The sequence below is a fragment of the Anastrepha obliqua genome, chromosome 5 (assembly GCF_027943255.1).
Source record: "Anastrepha obliqua isolate idAnaObli1 chromosome 5, idAnaObli1_1.0, whole genome shotgun sequence".
NCBI classification, from domain to species: Eukaryota; Metazoa; Arthropoda; class Insecta; order Diptera; family Tephritidae; genus Anastrepha; species Anastrepha obliqua.
This window is the reverse complement of record NC_072896.1, coordinates 52323585-52348408: the sequence shown is the minus strand read 5'-3', so window position 1 is coordinate 52348408 and position 24824 is coordinate 52323585. Positions and strand designations below refer to the sequence as shown.

Genomic DNA, 24824 nt, shown 5'->3' with positions numbered 1-24824 from the left:
AGAACCTATTAATCTCATTACCAATTTTTGTTTTCTCCCTCCCCTTTATTATTCCTCTTGGGAACATAGGGCTTCAACAAAACATTTAAATCTTATTCTGTTAACCGTTGTTCCCGATACGACATCCCACGTTTGGTTAACTGTTTCTAGTTCCCGAAGGTTAGAACGCCTCCAAGTATTTCGTGGACGACCGAGTCGTCTGTGTTCTTGTGGGTTCCATTCCAATGCTGTTCTGCCAATACTTTCCCTACCCTTTGTGAGAGTGTGCCCGTTCCATTGCCATTTACGACCAATTATCATCTTTTGTATTGGATCTTGTTCGCTGATCTGCCACAATAAAGGGATACATTTATTTACAAGGATATACTTCAAGAAGTGACGCTGAGATATGCCATTTCGATGGCTTTTTGTGCAAGATAATGACAGTAAAAACTCCTCAATGTTACTACATGAATGGTTTTTACAAAATAATGTTAAAGTTATGGTTGACCAAACCAGTCGAGAGTCGCCTAACCTAAGCCACATTGAAAACTTTTAAGGAGATTTAAAGAAAAGAGTCTTCCTTCCCGATTATTCCATTCCTGATTCCATTGAAAATTAAGAAGTATTTATGGCAAAAAACCAAAGATCTAGGGTATTCCACTCTTGGGATCCCACTATCGCAAAATTTTATAAATAATGGTTTTTTATTTGATTTTTAATATCTGTGTTGCAGCAGCGAAAATTCCTCTCTGTACATATTTTATGTGAATTGAGTTTTACCACTTCGTTTGCTTGCTTCGCTGCTTTCTTCACCTAGTGAATACCATTTTCGTTTACTGCTGTTGCGTTTATTAGTTCGCTGATTGCCAAGCTGACTTAAACTATGTCAACACCTACATACATACATACATGTACGTCATTATATTCTACGTGATTCTCTATCAACCATGACTACTTCTTAATGATTAAATTTAATAACAAAATGCTTCTTCGATTCGTCAACATTTGATAGCGCGTGTGTTTTATAGTTTTTATTTTTCTTCACAATTAGATTTGTTCAATAACAAAATTCTTGATAAACTGGAATGAAATAATTTGATGAGCTATTTTCGCTGTGTTTCTAAAAATATAGATGAAAGGTGCGCGCTTTATCAACATTGCTTTTTATAAGGAATACCTGAAGTTTAATATATTGAAAATCTAACTGGAGGAGTACTCTATACCAGATGTTCGAAAACTTGTTGTACTTCGGCACCCTTGAGCTTAAACAATTTTCAGGTAGTTGTGTCACTTTTAAAATAGTTCGCTGGTTATGAAAGCAAGAACACAAAATGAAAATTGTATTCCCCATTACCTCTAATGTGAAGAATGAAACACTTTTTTAATTTTTAATTATTTTTTATAGTTATTTATTTGTGCTTTATTATTTTCAGTTAATTAATGTATTTAATGATCCAGAAACTGTTACATTTCATAAAGATTACAACGAAGTATAAATAAAAAAAAACAAGATTTTGATTAGGAGAAATCTTGAAGCGAAAAATTTGAAAGCAAATTGAATTCTTTTACAGCTCGAAATATAGGAGGATTAGACTCAAAATTAATTCTTACCATCGCCAAAAAGAAAGTGATGTGATTTCTTAAGGTTAGTACCAACTTCGCAGCCGTGAAGAGAATTTGCGGCCTGCAGCATTTGCCCTTTGTTTAACTTTTGCTGTTGGCAGGGCGGCATTTCATGCAATTCCAAGGGCTTTGCGATTCTCCTTTGGTGTCGAAGCCATCGAAGTTCTGTCTTTGTAGTTCTTACCGTAGGAGGCATCTTGTTTCACGTAAAGATCCACATAATTTAGATTTCGATCAATCTTGTTGGCAATTTGGCGATTTCAAAGTTCCTCTGAGGTCCATATATCTATTTTTCCTCTTCCCCCATTTTATTAGAATTAAGAAGTTTTCGACCGAACACAATGAATGCTAAACAAATGATCTCATTTCACAGCTTTTATTCCCTAATAATGTAGGCTAACTGAGCGCTTCCATTCAAGTGAACTAATAAATCAAGCGCAATATTACAACTGCTAAAGTTTTACTGCTGCGAAATGCTGTCAGATGGAAATTACTACTTTGATGCATTTTATTTTTATTATTTGTAATTAAAGTACAGTATTCACTTGAGTTTTCATTTATCAAATACGGTTGCTTTAATAACCATTTTATTCCATAAAAATTATTGTCTCTAATCAAGTGAACCAGACTGTATATTTTTGTGAAAAATAAAAAAAAAATGTCGCCTACAAAAAGGGCCTCAATTAATATCATGAAATCTAGTTAGCACTTTTTTCGAACATTTCTGCTAAGTAATTAAATTGAAGTGGCCAAATATCGGCACTAAATTTGAGCTCCTTCAAGGATTTATTGCGTTTGAATTTGAAATGGGTTGTATCGGAACTCTATGGTGTTCAGCGTGACCATGTTATACCTAAAGCACAATAGATCTCTTTTGGTCGCAGTGCTTAGTAGCCTAATAACTGCAAGGGTAGAAAATTGAGGGTAGAGCGATTCGGGTCGAGGAAGCTAGCACCGCCACAACGTCAAAATCAAAAACTTTTTGTGCCCAATTTATGGGCTATTTATGGGCTAATTTTGGGCCGCAACAAAAATTTTTGGGCTCTTTTCAATCTAGAATCATTGACACTTCAAAGTGGCGGTGCCAGCTGTAAAATAGCCAGCACCGCCACAATGATAACTCGAGAACGCTTGGTCGTAGAAAAATCTCAAGGATATCAGAATTTTGGGCTATTTATGGGCTTTCAAATGCATACAAACAAAACAAAAAAAAACCACCCCCTCTGTGTACACTAACACCCACACTCAATTTTCGCGTAAATAATAATGAAAATGGCAAACTAAATAATTTTTACAGCAGTATCATTACAGTTACATGCTTCTTAATAGTATTCAGCTGCAAAATAATTTTTAATAAATTTTTTAAATTTTTTATAAATGAAGGTTGAGGTAACGATCAACCGTTCTCGAGTTATCGCTGTACCAATGTTGGCTATTTCACAGCTGATATGCAAAACTGAAAATTAATCGAAAACTATACAAGTCCAAAAAATTTTGTTGCAGCGCATAAAGTAGACAATATTGTATGGAGAAGTAATTTTTTTAGTGTCCTATTTAATAGAGTTAATATTTGATGATTGAACCTTTTTTGTAGGCAAACTAACAGATGTGTCATATAGTGATAAGAAAAAAATCGCAATCACACGAAAATATATAGTTTTTTTTATTGATTTTGAGATCCAAAAAAAAATTAAATATCTTTAATTAAACTATATTATCATATAGGTTTTATAATTTCATACAGTAAATATAAAAACAAACTATTCATTAAAATAAATATTTATTTTTTAAGCTTATAGATGGCTACATGTGGCTGAAGCCACGTACAGTCTTTTATTTTTTTTGGCTTTTGTTGGGGATTAAAATCATCAAACTCTATCCATGAGTTATCTCCACACAAAACAAGACCCGTGTAATGGCCATTTACCGGAACTGAAAAAGAATCATAATTTTTAATACTTTCATGGCAATTTTTGGTGTTAGCGATTCATTACCTTCGTTTTTTGAAAGAATATTTTCTTTATTCTCAATGACGGTTTTTAATTTTTTCATTTCTTGATTTCTTGTATTTTTTCGAGAATTAATAAATTGTTGCTTCTATCAGGGCAAGATGAATTAACCGAGTCAATTGTATCGTCAATAGGGTGGTCGTCCTCATGTTTTTCGTCTGATAATCCGAAGAGTTCGTCTCGGATGCCATACCGATTACAGATCACTCGGCTATAAAGGGCCGATGCGGATAACCCTGTTTGAGCGGATAATGTTTGCCACACATTGTTCGATTTAGATGCAACTGAATCACCGCAAACTATATCATCCTTAAAAGATAATATACATGTGTTAATTTTTTGACATTTGTCAAGATCACGAGGCCTACCGCGTTTGACACTCATTGTCTATAAAAATTACGTCCACGTGAAAAATTGTCAAAAATTTTATGTGTCTACGTATAATATTATATTATGATATATATACACACTTAAATAATATATATACACACTAAAATAATATATATACACTTTAATAACATATACACACACGATGAAAAATGGATTGTTACTTTAGTTAGAAACAATGCAAGATGTATCGAAGGAGCCTAGAACATTGATACTTTCGCTGACAATTTCTCTAACTCAACTGACTGTTCAAATTGTGTGTACGTCTTTCTGTTATTAAAGAACGATATGATTGGTTATCCGACACGTGTCTGTGTTTACATCATACAAACAAAACAAAAAAAAACCACCCTTTCTGTGTACACTAACACCCCCCTCCTCAACTTGCGTGAATAAAAATGACAAAAAAATATAAAAATTTTTTTTTTGCAACTGAATAGTGTTGAGTAGCAAGTAACTTTGATAATAGTGCTGTGAAAAAATTTTAGTTTGTCGTTTTCATTATTATTTACAGGACATATGCATGTGGGGGTGTCGGTTTATGCAGAGAGGGTGACTTTTTAAAAATTTGTTTATATGGATTTGAAAGCCCATAAATAGCCCAAAATTCTGATATCCTTGAGATTTTTCTACGACCAACCGTTCTCGAGTTATCATTGTGGCGGTGCTGGCTATTTTACAGCTGGCACCGCCACTTTGAAGTGTCAATGATTCTAGATTGAGAAGAGCCCAAAAATTTTTGTCGCGGCCCAAAATTAGCCCATAAATAGCCCATAAATTGGGCACAAAAAGTTTTTGATTTTGACGTTGTGGCGGTGCTAGCTTCCTCGACCCGAGCGATTCCATTTTAAATGATTTGGGTACTTTGGACATTACCGTAATTTTTTTGCTACTGAGTTTATGCAAGCGGGTTTAAGAAAATATTGAAAATAATTTTATAATTTTGATATTTATTCAGCGTTGAAAATTTTGGTTTAGAGCTTTTTCAAATCAAATCTCTCAATCAGTTACTTTCAAAATTTATATACTTTTTTTAAATATTTTAAGATGAATATACTTTTTGAATAATTTTGTTTGTTTTTTGGAAAAATATTTAATTTTTTCAAAACTTTTTGAAATGTTGTTTCTTAGTAGATTTTTTTTATTTCTGTCACAATACTTCTGACAGTAACTACCGAAAGTATCTTAGTGGGATTTCCAAGCCAGGTTTAGATATATTCAAATAAAACTGTAAAACTAAAATATTTATAAAATGCTTAGAAAAAAGCGAAAATATTTCACTTTAACTCTATACCAAACTCTATAACAAAATTCTGAGCAGTGATCAAAATTATATTTTTTTTTCCTTTTTTCAGCTTCTATCTCAAGACTGCAAATAAACAAGTTGTTAGAAAAAATCGGCGACAATGTCCAAAATACTTGAATTACTTGACATGGAATCGCTTTGTAGTAGAACGAAAGGGCAGAGGGTAATAAAATCTCTTTTGATTCCAGTAATATGACCCTAACACTGGTTAGCCAAGAGACCTTCCTTAATGTATATTAAAAGATCTTTATTAGGCGAACATCTAACGCTAGATCGTATAAGAGTTGAAGTGTCTCAGTTTCTTTCTATCTCAAGCCCTACATTTACGCAATTATAAACCTCAGAACAAACCCGGCAAACTACCTCAATAGATAGACTGAGCTTGTGAGCGCGAATCTTAGGCGACGGAGATCAATTCGGTAACCAGTGGGTAACCTAATGTCATCCTACTTTGATCCTTTCCGAATATCGATTAACCAAACAATTTCTGACTGAGGTACCCTCTAGGTTTTTTTGTTGTTTTTTGTTTATTAAATCCTACCGTTGCACTTCAACCAACACGAGTCCGCATGACTACTGGTATTTTTTGTTTATTGCTGGACCAATAAAGGCCGCAGATCTAAAAATGGTTAGTTACAAAAAAAAAAAAATAATAATAAAATAAAAAGCGGAAAATAATAGAAAATACTAATGAAAAATTATTAGTCATTTATTGAAAAAGGAAAGTATCATTCTCTTGATGATAAAAAGTGGGTTCTCTCTATCGAAAGTGCTGGAATGAAAAATAAAATTTTTGCATAAGTATTGAAATGGTTCATTTAGCTCATAATTTGTTTTACATCTTTTAAAAAAAGGGTTCTTGGTATTTGAAAGCGAATAATAACATTAACTTCTGCCACTTGAAGTGGGCTACAAACCTGCCATGTGAGCAGTTTAATCAAAAATAATGTTCGCAGAATTTTTCTACGACTAATAAGAGTTAGAAGATTTTTAAACTTTAGATGTCTATTGTATGCGGGAAAATCATATAGCGAACCCCATCGAACATCCATTATTTCACTCTCCTGTAAGAGCTAATTTATACGATGACTTTTCACCCTGGGTTTTTTGCATATTCTCTTTTAAAGCAGCCTTCGATTATCTTCGTGCATTTATACGATGACTTTTCGTTTGCGGCATTTCTTGTGAGTTTTTGACGTTTAAGCGCGCAATTCGCTTTGGTCATTCATTCGTTGAACTCAACCTAAAGTACACCAGAATAAAATGATAAAAATGTCAATGCGATTAAGGCAAAATGCCAAAAAAACCCCTCTACTTCGATGACCGTGCGTGTATACCTCTTGCGTTGACTTCTCTACACCTTATACCAACAAGCTCGACACCCAGGTTGAAAAGTCATGGTGTAAATTGACTCTTAAGTGTGCATTATGTTGCTTGCCTAGCACATGCCTGCACCACTCAACCAACTTATGAAATACTGAAAGCGTAAACTGCTCTCTCATGAGTGAGATTATTTCAGAGCCACTGAGCAGGAAGGCTCAACAGCTTTTTTTTCATTTTTGAGACTAGAAAATTTAAATTATAATTTAAATTATTTATAAATAACAATCAATAATCATCTTCTTGAGTCTTTTGCAAATTTTATTGAACCGTCACAAGATGAATATTCGAGAAGAGTTGCAGAAGACTTTGGATAACGATTCGTCCTTGAACCCTCTGAAATGGTCATATAAAACTTCTTTAAATGAATCGTCTTTAAATAATTTGTAAAACTCATAGAAATTCTCAAGAAGAAGCATTTTCGTACGATCGAAATCATCACTTATTAACACAAAAGATTCTTAAGTGATCAGAATTGTTTGCTAAAATTGATTTATTTAAGGATTTATTAGAAGTTTCTATAGGAGTTCGCGCTCTTCCTGCGCCCTAATAAATATTAACTGGGTACAGTAAAAGCTGTTGAAAGTGAAAAAAAAAATGGAGTAATGCCTTTCTTAAATTTGTAGTATTTCTTTTTTAGAATATACGCCGTTGCAAAATTATAGGAGCACCACACATTGAAAGTTTTTAATATATACTCGTATTAAAAAAAAAAAAGATGTAACCTACTCGATAGCGTACAAGAACTATATTAATGCAAGTTTCAAAATTTATACAAGATTTATAACTTTGTACAAATTTGCAAACTTTTTATTCAGAACTACGAAAAAAGAACTTCAGAAAGGCGGTTTTATAGCCCATCAAATTTTAGTATCATAAAGTGCAAATTTGAGGTGGGTTAAAATTCAATTTTGTGCATTCTTTATATGAGGAAAATGCGCAACATCGCCAAAGAGGGTTTCAAGCCACTTCAAGCTTGTCAGTTTCCGTACTACAATTGAATAGGATTCAATACTGCAACCCAAAAATTGTCCAGAAATTCTGAGCAGAAATGTGAAGTTTCGATGAAAAGTTTGAAATTTGGATTTATGGGTTTTATTGTAGAATGAATCATATTAAAATAAAAAAATTTAAATTAATGTGAGAAAATATAGTCAAAACTTCTCCATTTGCGGTGACCTTATCATTATATCGCTGACTTTACATTTATTATTTTCAGATATTAGCAAAAAACAAAAAAATGGTTTATTAAATATCATTTGTAAACAAAAAACACTACTATTCCTAAAAAGAAGTTTGTATATTTTATTTATCTAAATATTGCAAATTTATTTTATTTCCATTCTATATAAACTCCCAAAAACAACAACGAATTGGCATCAAACGTATTCCAATGGAAATTTTTTTATCAAAAATTGGCTTCAACAATGCAACAAAATATCAAAAAAACCGTATACGAATATTTGCATCAATGCGTTTGCACATATAGCGCGATGTCGCAGCACCGCCCTGGCAACAAATGTGGTCGCATATGAAACGATTATCGCACAATTCGAAAGTGAACTCTACAAATGCATTGACATTTACATTGCCGAAGACTGATATTGGTGGCACCAATGGCAAGTGTATGAATAATCTGTATCCGGATAGGACAGCTTCTTTGAAGAACCCGATGATGAATACGCATGCGCAACAACAAGTCTACTACAAACCAGATGTGGTATGCAAGAAGAAAATAATAATAATTTTCAAATTTGCTTGGTTCTTGGTTTTCAATTAAATGGGTCACATTGGCAATGCTGGTTGTTGATAGAAAATTTGAGTTGCATACAAATAAGCAGTCAGTTACAAAAGTTTTGGCACAGTGTTGTTTTTTACAATAAACTTTTTTCATTAATTTTGTATGAAAATATCGTTTTTAGTATAATAAAAGTCGTATTGATCGAGGTATCAGGCTTTGTACAAAATTCAAAATAATTCCTGAAATTTGCTTCAGAGCTTCAAACTTTTTACTTAGAATTTAAAATTTTGTTTCGGTACGCAATTTTATAGCTCATTTCATTCTGGTCCAATAAAGTGCAATTTGAAGTAAGCAAAAATGTTCGTTGATTTTTAATAATTTTTCTGTTGATGGCCTCTGAGTTTTCTTCTCTTAAGCATGACCATTAGCAAAAAAATTTATGAAATTAACAAGAATTTGTAACCACTTCAAACTCGCACCTTGTTGCACTAGAACTGAATGCGCTACAAATTTGCAACAAAAAAAAAAAACAAACAAAAAAATTCTGCGCAAAAAGTTGGAAATTTTGTTGAAAATGTAATGATTGTTTTTAATATTTTATTTATAAAGTGTGAAACTTTAAAATATATTGCTTTTGTTGTAGTAAGCTAGATATTTTTACATACTGCGAACATTGTAAAAAAACTCACGGTGCCAACATTTTTTTGACTCACTGTTCACACCTATGAACACATGGAATGGTTTTTGCACTTATAAAAAGATTTAAGAAATATTTCGCATAATTGGTTGTGGTTTTTTTAAACTTCTTTTGGTTGTAGCGTTGCTTACAGAATTTATTTTTAAATATTTTAAAATATTCACTATATTTGAATCTATAAAATTACAATAAACTTTTTTACTTTTTAATATTTTATATATCTAGCAACTTTACAATCTTTTTCGCTGTGGTCTTATGTTCTTTATTTTCTTCATCTCTTATTTTAGAAAAGTATTTTGAAAATTTCTTCATTTTTCTTGAAAAGTATTCCCATAGTATTCCCAGAGTCCCATAGAGTAGTACTTTTCATCAGAATTTAAATTTAAGCCGTAATCAGTAAATTAGTATTGTAGTTTGTTGTTGTGTTAAAATTTTTTTCTGATTTTTTCTTCAACATTTTTATTACATTTTTTTAATAATAATTAATTATTATTCTTCGCACATCTGGGCAAAGGAATAAGGGGCCCTGTATAATCTTACAGGCTTCTAATCAGCAGCTTTAATCTAAAAAATAATTGTTATAACAAAATAAGCGAAAAGTTTTTTAGAGGCATAAATAAATAACTTTTGTTTTCAGCTTCTGCAGAAATCGTTGTACAGTGTTTCGAACCTGGCGCCCATATGGCCAATAGTTGGTTGTATTTTTAGTATTCCATAGAGAAGCCACATGTTCAATTTAGCGAACCTCAGCAAGGTTAGTGTTTTTCGTTTATTGAGTGATAGTCTGCATGCACTTTTTTCGATTATTTCTCCAGCTGGATTAATTCTCAATTTGTGAGAGCAGTAGTATTGAGCGAATTCTAAGTTTGAATTTGGTTCTTTAAGTTCTGTTTTAGACCTTTGCCTTGCACGCTCATCTGCTCGCCTATCTTGAAACACCACTGCATCCAGGGACCTCATATTGAATGACTATATGCTGTGAAAGATATTGCAGGGATCTTCCATATTCTTGAATGCATGTCGAGCTCGCCTCGCCAGAATGAGTCCGTTGCGGAAAAGTGTCCTGATACATCGTGAAAAACACAGAGAAACGGCTTAACGAAATATTACCGTGTACAAAATAGTTAGCTATTCTAAATTCTTGTTGTGACGGTCCTATTCTGCCGGTCCTATTAGTTGTTGCGGGTTTAAGAGAATTGATCACAACTTGACTATTTATACTGAGAAGAAAGACCTTTTAAGCTTATTAAGTTTGCGGCTACTTCAATTGTATTGATCTCTGCGATAATTGTCTAGAAATCTGTCTGTTAACAACGACAGAAATCTGTCACTGAGATTCGCTGGCAAATAATTTGAGATTCTATTTCCACTATGGTAATGCCTTTGAAGATTGAAATCCCGTATTCACTTATGCACCATTGTGAAACTACATAGTACTCCCTCTCCACACCTTACTTACTTACTTACTTAAGCGGCGTTAAAACCGTGATTCCAGATTCGCCTTTCTAGAGCGTCTTCGTTCATACTGGTAACATGACCAAGCCAAGTTCAAGATGCGAAAACTCCTCTTTTGTGACAGCAGGTACTTTGTTTTGCCCTCATTCGCCCCAATACTCATTCGCCTAGAAACAATTGCAAAAAAGTTGTTGAAAATTTTTTATTTTCCAAAAAACAAAAAGTGCGAAACAAGTTTTTTACTCAAAAATTCATTACTCAAAAACAACTCATTTTAGCTACTGGGCATTCAGCTCAATTGAAGTTTGAGGTGTCCTCTTGATTTGGAAAAAGTTATTAAAAAAAATACACTTTTTGAAATATTGAATTTCGAAAAAATTTCAATTTTTTTTCTTTTTTGCTAAATAAAAAATTTTCAACTACTTTTTTGCAATTGTTTCTACATTAAGTCGCTCGTGTAAGTAATGACGATCATTTTGAGCCCAGAATTATTAAAATCGGTTCATTTTTGACGAAGTTATGGGCATTTAAAAAAATTTTTTTCTTATATAACTAAAAAAAATCGATTTTGAGCCGAAAAACAAAATTGCCGATAACTCTTGAAAAAATTTTTTTTCGGGCGAACAAAAAAATACGTGTCTCATTATTTTGACCAGAGAGCAACATATTTGAGTTACATCGAAATCGGAGAACATGACCCGAATAGCCCGGTTGAATTGAAATGGAAAGCATCTACATACATTGTTTTGCGAAATCTGATCTGTGCTCTCCATTCAATATCGTAAAAGTTCCGTATTTTGCCAGTCGTTGATATGGGCTTTGCAGAGTCCGCAAAACATTCAACTGTACATACACACATTCCATACGTGATTTTATTACTAGCGCTGGTAACAGCTTGAGATTTATTGACTTTATTTAACTAAAAATAGAGAGACAAATTAAAACTTATCACATGATTCAAATTCAAATACAGGGCTTTTTAAGTTCGAATTTCTTTTTACACTAGTGTTTTCTTGCCACAATTTGACAGATTTTCAGACGAAAGTTAACCTCTTACTTAAATGAGTTCGTTTCAAAATTTACTTACTGTAGATTTGGCGTTGGGAGGATGGTTCCATGTGTAGAAGTCCACGCAAGTGGGGAAAGTTACTGATCGCCATTCACTTGGGAGTGGCCAGGACGATTCTTCTACATATGGTTCAAGCAGCTCACAACGTCCGGGATTAGCCCACGTATCCTCTGGTTAGCTTCCGAACAGCCGTTCGAGAGTGAGCTAAAGTGAGAAGGCGACGCATCCCAGCATAGCTGGTTGTGCGCTGGGTTTGGGACCCGCCACTTAAAAAGCCCCCCCAATGAAAACAGCAACAAAGCCTCGGATGAGAACTCCCAACACTGATGACGACCCCTGCAAACGAAATAAGGAATATGATTTGAGGGCATGCACCTGGAATGTCCGGTCCCTTAATGGGGAAGGTGCCTCTGCCCGGCTGGTTGATGTCCTCGTGAGAGTAAAGGCTGACATCACTGCCATCCAAGAGATACGATGGACGGGGCAAGGTAAGAAAAACATAGGACCTTGCGACGTCTACTACAGCTGCCATGTAAAGGAGCGCAAATTCGGTGTCGGATTTGTTGTGGGAGAGAGACTTCGTCGCCAAGTACTGTCGTTCACTCCGGTGGACGAGCGTCTCGCAACAATCCGCATCAAATCGCGATTTTTTAACATCTCGCTAATTTGCGCCCACGCCCCGACGGAAGAGAAGGACGATGCGACCAAGGATTCTTTCCATGAGCGCTTGGAACGTTCCTATGAGCGCTGCCCCCGCCACGACATAAAAATCGTGCTTGGCGACTTCAACGCCAGGGTGGGCAAGGAGGGAATTTTTGGTCCCACAGTCGGAAAATTCAGCCTGCACAACGAAACATCCGGTAACGGACAGAGGCTGATCGACTTCGCCGGGGCCCGAAACATGGTAGTCTGTAGCACCAGATTCCAGCATAAGAAGATTCACCAAGCTACCTGGCTGTGTCCAGATCGAAAAACGCGAAACCAGATCGATCATGTTGTGATAGATGGAAGACACGCTTCTAGTGTATTAGATGTACGTACGATCCGAGGACCCAACATCGACTCGGATCATTACCTTGTTGCAGCCAAACTGCGCACACGCCTCTGTGCAGCAAAAAACGTACATCTACCTACGCAAAGAATGTTCGACATCGAAAAGCTGCAATCACAACAGACAGCCAGAAGATTCGCCACTCGACTCTCACTCCTGCTCTCGGAGAGCACTGCCCAACACACCGGCATGCGCGAGCAATGGAGCAACATTTCTCGTTCCCTACGTACCGCCGCCGTAGAAGAAATCGTATTCCGGCGAGCCCGAAAAAACAATTTTTTTTTTTTTTTTTTTTTTTTTTTTTTTTTTTTTTTTTGTCGGGACAACTAGCAAGTGCAGCACTCAGACATTAATTGAGTCCATTGTACTACACTTGGATTCCCTTTTAATTTTCTTTAAATCTACCCGATCTCCGAAGAAATCTGAGTAGATCTTGCATGCATTCCAAGAGCAAAGTGCAGTTTTGTCCCGCTGGATTCCACGTAGACCCCAGAGCCGGAGCCATGCTCGGTCCTGGAGCCATCCGTAAAAATGCGAAAACAGTGTTTGCCGGGCTCATTTTCTGAGTCTCCCCACAACTGAGCCTCTGGTAACACTACACTGTATCTCTTTTCAAGTACGACTCTTGATGGCATTGAGTCAAGGGGCATGGAGAGAATCGTTGGATCGATGTCCATGCCTTCTCTGTGTTCCAATGCTGGACAAGGGCCGTACCAGTTCCCACTGTGTTTCAGTCTGCAGATGGCCTTCAGGGCCTCTCCTCGGATGAAAGCATCAAGTGGTGGTAAACCAATCAGAGCATCTAGTGCCGGGCCTGAAGTAGTCGGAAAAGCTCCGGTGCAACAGATGGCCACAGTGCGTTGTAGTCTCGATAAGGTCCTCCTGACTCCCACTAGGGATAGTCTACTCATCCAGACCACTGATGCATAGGTGATAATGGGTCTTATCATAGCTGTGTAGATCCATAGGACCTTGCTAGGAGAGAGACCCCACGTTTTCCCAAAGACACCTTTGCACTGCCAGAAGGCTGTCAGCGCTTTGGATGCCTTTGTCTCAACGTGTGATTTCCATAGGAGCTTACTATCGAGGATTACTCCTAGATATTTAATTTCCTTGGATAGCTGGATTGTGACTCCTTTTAGCTTTGGCAGAACTATTCCGTCAAGCTTCCTCCTTCTGGTAAAGAGGACAATACCAGTCTTGGCGGGATTTGCCGACAGCCCGTTCGCACAGCACCAAGTGTCAATCCGATCCAGAGTTTTCTGCACTTTCCTGCAGATGTTCATAAGCGAAGAGCCTGTTACTAAACAAGCAACGTCGTCCGCATATGCTTGTGCGTAGACTCCCGAATCGTTTAAGGTGGTGAGTAGAGGATCGATTACCATGCACCAGAGTAACGGAGACAGCACGCCGCCTTGGGGGCAGCCTCTGTTAACCCCAGATGACACCAGCAGATCTTCCTCTGCTCGCACCGAAACGATTCTTTGGGCCAGCATCGAACGAATCCAATTTACTAGCACCCGGTCTACGCCGTGCCTACTAGCAGAGTTACACATACTATCAAAAGTGGCATTATCAAACGCCCCCTCTATGTCTAAAAAGATACCCATAGCGTAGTCCCTCCTGTCGATGGCCAGCTCTATCCTAGCAACAAGGTTTTGCAGTGCCGACTCGCAGGATTTTCCACTCTGATAGGCATGCTGAAATAGAGACAGAGGGTGAGCCTTCAGCGACTTCTGACGTATGCGCAGTTCCACCAGTCGTTCGAGACTTTTCAGCATGAAAGAGGTCATGCTGATTGGTCTAAAGCTTTTGGGGCTGGTGTAGTTGTCTTTTCCAACCTTTGGGATGAAAGCGACCCTCACCATCCTCCAAGAGCGTGGTGTGTAAGCCAGTGCCAGGCATGCCGAGAAGATTTTCTTCAGGGCTGCTGTCACGAACTCTGCACCCTCCTTCAGCATGGCAGGAAAAATGCCATCTGGTCCGGGCGACTTGTAGTCGCCAAAAGATTTGATGGCAAATCGAATGGCGGCCTCATTCACCACAGATCTGGCAACGAACCAGTCATGCCGAGAAGGTGTAGCAGCTCTGACAACTGCCTCTATCAATAAGGGCTGTTGCCGGCTGATGCTTATCTGATTACCAGGAAAGTGAGACTCCATCAGCAAGCTGAGTGTCTCACTTTTCCGCTCCGTGAAGGAGCCATCAGATTTCCTAAGTGACCCCAGCTTTGCCGTTGGGTCCCTTTTCAGGATCCTAACCAACTTCGCCGTGTCACTCAGAGATTCAATACCGCTGCAGAATTCCCTATATGAGGCTTTTTTCGATTCCCGAATAAGCCTCTTGTAGTTCTTCTGAACATCACGGTATCGCTCCCAGTCCTCTGCAAGGTTAGTCTTGAGGGCCCGGTTTAGAAGTTTTCTCGACTCACGCCTTAACATCTGGAGCTCTTGGTTCCACCACGGAACGGGAGTCCGGCTCGGGAGAGGTCGAGTTGGACAGGCTGACTCAAAACAGTCGGTTAGGGCAGCGTTAAGTTTCTCAACAGCCGCCTCAATGGCCTGTTCTTTTCGAAGTCTTGGTGGCGCAACGTCAAGGTCCCGCAACGCCTCCCTAAACTTCTGCCAGTCTGTTTTTCTTGGGTTTCTAGAGGGCAATGGCATATGTGCCTCCTCGCCACACTGAAACTCAATGTACCTGTGGTCCGAGCACGAATCTTCGGCAAGGACTCTCCAGTTCTTGATTGACCACCCAAGTTTTGAGTTTGATAGGGTTAGATCAATCACCTCCTGTCTTCTAGACGTTACAAACGTTGGCTGTGAGCCCTTGTTTTGTATGTCTAGGCAGGAGGACGCGATAAATTCGAATAGTCGAGAGCCCCGTCCATTGCACTTGCTGCTGCCCCAGATTGTATGCTGGGCATTAGCATCGCAACATAGGATGAGGCCCAGACTGCGCCGCTCACAGAACCTCACGAGACTAGTGGCCTTCCCGGGTGGTGGCCCTTCCAGAGCATCGTAAGGAAAGTAAGCAGATGCAATCACAAACTTCGACCATCCGCGTCTACCTCTATAACACACCTCAGCCGCTACCAGGTCTTGGCAACAGAATTGCTCAAGACCCGTCACAGTGAGATGGGATGATACTATAAGACCGGTCCTAGGTCTGCTAGAACTCCTGTCATATAGTAACGTGGCCCCTTTCAGCGCACTTAAGCCACAGAGACGGCCCCTAAAGACCCAGGGCTCTTGCACTGCTGTTATGTGGGGTAATGTGTGCAGCTGGGAAAGCCTTCTACTTAGTAGTGCAGTAGCGGCTTTGGAATGCTGCAAGTTAATTTGCGTCACCGTCAAGGGACGATAGCTACAGGAATCGTCCGAGTCAATCATTTGGGAAAGACATGGAAGCTGGCCGTCCCAAAGAAGAGACTCAGACGGTTCCCGTACCGTGAGCCCATGACATCAACACTGGCCTCGTCCACTCGCACCACAAGAGTAGCACCTTCCTTCCCGTCCCGGTTTTTACTCTTGGTAAACGAGACGACTCGCCAAAGCCTCGTGTTGATGCCCGGATTCTGGGCACGTAGACAGGACAGGACATCCGCCGTAGACAGGTCTGGATCCGGAATCCAGCAGATGGCCTTCCTGAGGGGTACACTCTCCTCGCTGTAGACAGCGAAGCGGGTGGTCCCCATGGGGGGCACGTTATTGACCACGGTCCTGATCCACTCGAAGTTGGCCAGAGACGCGCACGTCACCTTTATGGTGCCGTCCTTTGTCTCATAGCCCTTCGCGTTGGCTTCCGGACCGGAGGCAATAACCCGACGCATCAGCTGGCTTTTGCAGTGTTTGATTTCTGCATCCGTCAGCTGATGGTCAGGACCCAGTTTTCCAATCACAGCCACAGGTCGTGGGCCAGCAGCCTTCTCGCTATAGGATGGCCGCACCCTTGGATGTGCTTGGGCGAAGGTCCAGCTTCCGATCCTCCACTGACGAAGATTTCGCCGGGCAGACAGCTGTGCTGGACTTTTTGTCGAGGCGCCGATAGAGACGTGGCTCAGCAGAACCTTTTCCCGCCACATTGACTGGCGCCAAGACCGCGCTCGTACCTTGGGGGGTCGTGGCTCGGCCATTGGCGGCAACCGCAGGGCAGGGAGGTGTGCTGCTTTCAGCCGCCGTCCTTCTCCGCTTGCCTCGAGAGCGAGACAACTTGGGAGTGCCTGTGCCCACCGAAGACCCGGTAGCTTCCGTGGGTGTCACTTCCGCTGACCGAGGTCGTTTGGAAGACACAGACGCAGAAGGGCCGGCAGAGCCACATGAGGATTTCTCCCGCATGAGCTTAGCCCGCCGCTTTCTTCTCTTCCTCCTTGCCGCGCTCTTCGATTTCCCTGCTTCTTTGGGAGGTCGTGCAGCCACCGAAGAGACCTCACAACTCAGGCCCTCAGAAGCAGGGAAACGTTTTTCAGACTCTGAAGGAGAGGAGATTGCGATAGCAACCCCCGTCTCCTCCAGGATGCGCTCTCGCTCGTAGAGCTGAGAGACTTGGGTAATGGTTGGGGCCTCCAGAATCCATGCCCCTGCCGCCGAAGCGGGTGGATTGCCACTTGTGTGGATTCCACCTGGAGTAGTTAATCTATCGTTTTCCATTACCTTTTTGGTTTTTGTTCAGGACTCCTCCCTAGCCAGTTTGGTTCGCGGATGGCAATTGGTACGACGAGGAATGTCATGCTGCCGCCGAAAGAAAAGATGCCGCCTATAGAGCCACGCTGCGATCGGGCGCAACGCGAGCCATGTGGGATCGCTACAGAGAGCTAAAAAAGGAAGAGAGACGTATTATCCAACAGAAGAAACGAGAGGCCGAAATACGTGAGTGCGAGGAGCTTGAGATGCTGGCCAATAGGAACAACGCCCGAAAATTCTACCAGAAAGTTCGGCGGCTTACAGAAGGTTTTAAGACCGGGGCGTTGTCCTGTAAGAACAAAGACGGCGATCTGGTGACTGACGTACAGAGCAATCTTAAATTATGGAGGGAACACTTCTCGAACCTGTTAAACGGTGACAGCTGCGCATGTCATAGAGAATGTGAAGATCCCGATACCCCAATCGTTGACGACGGAATTGTCGTTCCGTTACCCGACCATGACGAGGTGAGAATAGCAATATCACGGCTAAAGAACAACAAAGCCGCGGGCGTCGACGGACTGCCGGCTGAGCTATTCAAACATGGCGGCGAGGAGCTGGTAAGGTGCATGCATCAGCTCCTATGCAGAATATGGTCGGATGAAAGCATGCCTGCCGATTGGAATTTAAGTGTGCTCTGCCCAATCCATAAGAAGGGCGATCCTGCAATTTGTGCCAATTACCGCGGGATTAGTCTTCTAAATATCGCCTATAAGGTTCTAGCGAGCGTATTGTGTGAAAGGCTGAAACCCACCGTCAACCAACTGATTGGACCTTATCAGTGTGGCTTCAGACCTGGAAAGTCTACCATCGACCAAATATTCTCAATACGCCAAATCTTGGAAAAGACCCATGAAAGGAGAATCGACACACACCATCTTTTCGTCGACTTCAAAGCTGCATTCGACAGTACGGAAAGGAGTTACCTGTATGCCGCTATGTCTGAATTTCGTATCCCCGCAAAACTAATACGGCTATGTAAGATGACGTTGCTCAACACCAGCAGCGCCGTCAGAATTGGGAAGGACCTCTCCGAGCCGTTTGATACCAAACGAGGTTTCAGACAGGGTGACTCGCTGTCGTGTGACTTCTTTAACCTGATGTTGGAGAGCATCGTACGAGCCGCAGAACTTAATCGCTCAGGCACAATTTTTTATAAGAGCGTACAATTGCTGGCGTATGCCGATGATATTGACATCATCGGCCTTAGCAACCGCGCTGTTAGTTCTGCCTTCTCCAAACTGGATAAAGAGGCAAAGCGAATGGGTTTGGTGGTGAACGAGGACAAAACGAAGTACCTCCTGTCTTCAAACAAACAGTCGGCGCACTCGCGTATCGGCACCCACGTCACTGTTGACAGTTATAATTTTGAGGTTGTAAAAGACTTCGTGTATTTAGGAACCAGCATTAACACCGATAACAATGTCAGCCTTGAAATCCAACGTAGAATCTCTCTTGCCAACAAGTGCTACTTTGGACTAAGTAGGCAATTGAGCAGTAAAGTCCTCTCTCGACGAACAAAATTAACACTCTACAAGACTCTCATCATGCCCGTCCTAACGTATGGCGCAGAAGCTTGGACGATGACAACATCCGATGAAGCGACGCTTGGAGTGTTCGAGAGAAAGATTCTGCGTAAGATTTTTGGACCTTTGCACGTTGGCAACGGCGAATATCGCAGACGATGGAACGATGAGCTGTATGAGCTTTACGACGACATAGGTATAGCGCAGCGAATAAAGATCCAGCGGCTTCGTTGGCTGGGTCATGTCGTCCGAATGGATACAAACGCTCCGGCTTTGAAAGTATTCGATGCGGTACCAGCTGGTGGTAGCAGAGGAAGAGGAAGGCCTCCTCTGCGTTGGAAAGATCAGGTGGAGAAGGACTTGGCTTCACTTGGTGTGTCCAATTGGCGCCGGTTAGCACGAGAAAGAAACGACTGGCGCGCTTTGTTAATCTCGGCCAAAATCGCGTAAGCGGTTATCGCGCCAATTAAGAAGAAGAAGAAGATTTGGCGTTGACATCACATTGAAAAGTTTTAATAACGTTACTTACCTGTGATTTGTATGGACAATGACAGTAATGGGTCTCAAGAAGAAGATCATATAATTTATTCCAAAGAAAATTCCCGATAAGTGGTTTCACAATATTTTGCAGCAATTTGACTGCATAGATCCCGCAATTGAAAGCCTTAAGACTATTTTCTCTGAGTCCATCTCTAAAAAAGAGTTTTGTATATGAATAAATCAAAGCTAACTACGGCTTTGAAATATAAAAGTTGATGAGGTAGAGTCCAAATTTTGCCTGAAGCTCCCAGAAAAGTTCACCTAAAGGAAGGTCATTCTCTAGTTCATGTAAGCGGGTATGCTTTGAATATTTTAAACTTTCATTTCTTATTCTTATTCATATTTTGCTAGTAAACCGATGATGCATTCCCATTCAAAATATGCTGTAAGTTTGAATTTACAAAAATTACTCGAACTTCAAAGACCCTGTACTATGATAACACGAGGAAAGAGTGTACAAATAAATATATAAATACTTATTATGCGGTATTCATGTTAGTACCCACGATAATAAAATGTATGTTTAAAAACTAGCGCATGCTAATGCTATGATAGAGCATAGACATACATCCCTGTAGGAAAGTCCATGTGTTTGTGTTTTGTGTTTCATGTGTTTGAGAGAAGTTTTTTGTTGCAATCATAGATAAGTACTGTTTTTAGGAGTTGTTGTTTAGTTACAAATATTTGGCTAAAGTGTAAACAGGAATACAGGGTATGTACCTACGGTATTTGAGGATAATTTGAAAGTAAAACTAATTAGATTTTAATTTGAACAGAATTTAATGAAACTTCACAAATTTTGTACACAATATTAAATCATGGAAATTTTCAGCCATCTAATCTTGTGTCGCCATGGCTTTGTGGGAAGGAGCAGAGTCTTGCTGAAATACACTATCATTACTACTGCCTCTAGACCCTCGATATATGTAGTAGAATTCACTCGAAACTCTTGAGTAAAGAAGTGTGGTGGCATGGCCTATCCTTTGTTGCTCACAACACTTGAAACCATAACAGTGGCTGCAAACTTCGTGTGCCTGACAACGGGAACCTTTGTAGGATTGCCCTTTGTAGATTGCCACATTTGCCATTTGTGCGGTTGTTCTTTTGGGCTCGGTCAAAAGTTTTTCGTCATTTTTTCTTCTCAGTTTTCTCGTAAATAAACCACTCTGTTATGCCATAAAATCAGCTCGCTGAGAACCGGTTACCCAACGGATTTTGGTCATACCTTCTGAATCACTTTTACCGTGGTGTAGATCGGTCCTAAGATTTGATGTTTAATTTGATGTCACTTTTTTATCGGTCGATCCGAATTGTTTTTAATGACTGCTATATGTGGAGATTGAGACTAAGTCATTATAAAAATACACCACGAAAATGGTCAGGATTTTGTGGACGCAGTGCTAAAATTCTATGATCTTGCCTCGTGGTATTGTGAATTTTTCATCGAAATCATGCAATTTATTTTTCTTTTATTATTTTTATTTAATTTTTAATTATTTATTTAATTTAATCAACAAATGAGATGCCTATAGACTGTTTGGAAAATCTATCCAAACATAAGATAAGGAAAATCCTCAGGATAAGATTCCTTAAAATTAACTTAGAAAAAGAAAAATGAAAGTCTAAGAGAAAATATCTTAAGTAAAGGATACGAGAAATGCCAGGGCAATTCTCGGAGGATCTCTAAAAACAAATACGATGCGCCTGTGGCGTCTTCGAGCCTATTTGACTCCCAATTTTCCAGAAAATTTCACCAAAGAGGCCAGCACTAAGAGGTGGCAACTTCTTGAACATTTGGAATATTGTATACCATACCAGCATAAAGATATAAAAAATATTTAAAGGAAAGTTGATCCAAATTTAAAAATAATCGATTTTATAGGGTCACTGCGTACTTGAATAAATAAAAACTATCTGAATTTTTAGTAACTTCTTGTGAAATTTTTTTCATTCTAAGCAAACTATTATCGGATGATAAACGCCTTAGTGTTCTCCTTTCCACTAGTCAACATCTAATCACTTAGTAACTAGTCCGTTCTTCCATAAAAATTTATCACAAGTACGGCACAAGAAATTTAGGTCTTCCCCGCAGGGATGTGATATCTAATACTAATTAGAAGTGGTGTCTGCTGTCATGAGATCTGTGTGATTTTTCTTTATCTACTCACATGTGCGAGATACCAATGCATATATGCATCTGTATGTATATATGTATGTGTATGTATGTATGTGTGCGTTCATTTATATCTGAGACATAGTAATTGTGCTAAAAATGAGCTCATGGACAAGTAAACAATGTTGGTAAACAAACAGATTATAACGGTAAAAATAAACATTAATTAAAATATTACAAGTTTACATATTTACAAGCGTGTATTTTTCTTCTACGTGCGGGACACATACACACATACCACATATTTATGTATGTTGAAGAGACAAATTTATAGAACAGAGTAATTACTTAACTTGCATGAAAAGAACAAAGTTGTGATTCAACAAAAAAAAAAAAAACAATAACAAAAAAGTTACTTTCTAACGAGCTTTAACCCAGAATTTTTTTTTAATGACATTAGGAAATGCTTCCATATTTTCATATATCGCGTTTCTCTAACATTTCAACTATTTCAACAGCTTGTGATTGCACATATGTACACGTAAACAGACATTCCTACATATTAATGTAAGTAATTTAATTATTAAATTTTTTAATTGCCAATGGGTAAATAAGATATTCCCAGCTACGGCGAAGAAGCCCGCGCTGTGCGTCAATTAGTAGGTTTTTCTTCCTCGTGCGAGCTGGACAATCTTAGCGGATATATTTACATAAGTTAAATCATTCTCCACTTGGTCCAACCAAAGCAAAGTAGAACGCCTATTTCTTCTACAGCAGCCTTTGTATCTATTTTATTAACGCATTTAGTACCATGTCTCACCTTTTGACACGACGTACGAAAACGACAGAGATTATTTCATTCACAAGGCAGCCGATTCTAGACTGTAGACTGGTCCTGTTTAGTGCACTGAACCTCACATCCCGTCACTGGAGCAGTTCCATGCAGCAACACTGCTCCTAGTACTTCTTTTTAGCGCTGGCATTGAACCAAAGACCTGTTCATGCTTTAAGACACATAGAGCGTAATCCACATGGTTTGTGGCATCAAGTTGCTTCCATCATCTGAGCGCTGCTGCACTCATCTAGCTCCACAAATAGAAGCTCTAAGGTTCCTCGGAACCCACACAAGCTTTTATGTTGACGATTGTTCGATGATGACGTCCGGCAATGACATTGGAGACTTGTGTTCCAAAGTAAACGTTTATCTCACCAGCCTTTCTCGCTTTTTCACTGCAAGGAAGCTGCAGCTTTCTAACACTAAGTTCACGGCGACCCTTTGTACTACCTGGACGAAGAGGTCAAACTGCAGTTAAATGTGAGAGTCGATAACGCTCTAATACCGACTGTTAAATACCCCAAAGTCTTCCTCAACAGTTTGCTCTCCTTCTCGGCGCATACAACCGCAATTGCCACTAAGGTCCAAGAGCGCAAGAATGTCTTCAAACCGCTAGTCGGCAACACTTGGGGAAAAGCGAAAGAAGTGCTGCTGGTGACGACTGGTTCGTCTGGCCACTTGTTACTTGTGATTCGCAGTGATCAAAGCTCCCAACCTGTCACAATACTACGTTCAGCACAGCCATGCTTCCTGATGTCCCGCAACACCTTCACCACGAAACTTCCATGCTCTCAGTAAAAAAGCACAGTAAAATGCTCAGCAAGCAATTTCTGCTTGGGTCTTACCGCAAGAATGACATCTGCAGACATTTGCCAGAGAGCCCAACCAGCTCAATTCTTCTTCATGATTGGTGCAATAACTACTTAAGCGATTTTGGCCGAGTTTAGCAAAGCGCGCCAGTCCTTTATTTCTCGTGCTAACCATTGCCAGTTGGACACACGAAGTGAAGCCAAGCCCTTCTCCACATAATTTTTCCAACGCAGAGGAGACCTTCTTCTTACTCTCCTACCACCCTCTGGTACCATATCGAATACTTTCGGAACCGGTACGGTTGCATGTAACATGATTCGGGCGACATGATTCAGCCAACGAAGCCGCTGGATCTTTATTCGTTGTAAAGCTCATACAGTTAATTGTTCCATCGCCTACGATACTCAGTTTTTTGCGCCGATTACAGCTATGACAGTATATCTTGAAAATGATACCCATTTTGGCTATTTTCTCAACTATGGGCTAGAAGCCAGGTAGCACTGCCCTTCGATTCATATCTACCAATGGTGACGTTTCTTTGTGATTGTAGATGGGCCCTATCGTTCTGCTATCTTTGCATGCTGTTTGGTTTCTCCTCCTCCGCGATTCATAGATATTTTGAGGAGATTGCATTCTTGATTGCACCCAGTGGTGTGAGTACCGATTCTGCAAAAATATTATTCATGTCGATCCCCCACTTGCCAGCTCGTCTGCTTTTTCGGTTCTTTCAATGTTCCGATATTCTTTTCAATAGTCAAGGTGGTAAGGCTATTCCTGCTTTGTTCCATCAGCTTGCAGGTTATTGTAGCTGAATGCCTGGATTGCATTTTGGTTATCCGAAAGAATAGCGATATTGCCCTTAAAAGAGAAGTTTGCGATTAGTAGCCTTCCACTATTGCCAGTACTTCTGCGTGGAAGACACTGCAGGCATTAGGACGACGTACAGATTTTTCAATTCTAAGTATATGAGAACATATGATACATATACCAGCTCCAATGCCACTATCTATTTTTGAACCATCTGTGTAGACTGCATTGTCCAAGTTGTTTAGTTGGGACGATGTAATCCGTCCTTCCAGAGGTGTACTGAGTTTGTGGCATGTCCATGACAATAAAGATCAAGTTAAGTTGTCAAACTAGGAAATTACAGTTCATGTTAAGTTACTAATGACAAGAAATCCGGTTATTCGAAATTCGCGGTCTCCACCTAATATTCCTTTTTTAATAGAGCTTTTTTAACAAATTCTATAGAAGGTTGAGATGCGCTATGAATTGAAAGGCAAATAAATCAAAATAATAAATACAATTTATTGTAATACAATTTATTATTTTCATATCCTTTAAATGTCTTTCTATAAATAATTTAAGCGCTCAAGTTGCTGCAGTTTCCCATTCCTCTAACCTCTGACGGTTGGTGAATTCACGCCTATATAAATATTGAGTACATCAGCAACGTATGGCGCTTTATTTTTATTAAAAAAATAAATATAATCAAAATTGAAAACGAAAATGTATGCCATTGCTAGGAGACTCTGTCGTCGCAAACCTGTCAAAGGCGACAATAAACCCACACGGGCAATGCCATAGCTGGGAGACAACATCAATTTCGTGCTGGCGCAAA

At 39.6% G+C, this 24824-nt stretch overlaps 1 protein-coding gene across 2 annotated transcripts in view; it reads left to right on the top strand.

Moving 5' to 3' along the window:
• The window catches only part of LOC129247737 (uncharacterized), a 167456-nt gene that overhangs the window by 42174 nt on the left and 100458 nt on the right, over window positions 1-24824 (top strand). For both annotated transcript variants that reach the window (XM_054887015.1, XM_054887014.1), the window contains exon 2: window positions 8177-8407. In XM_054887015.1, coding sequence (XP_054742990.1) covers window positions 8177-8407 — 231 coding nt within the window. The remainder of the gene's footprint in view (window positions 1-8176; window positions 8408-24824) is intronic.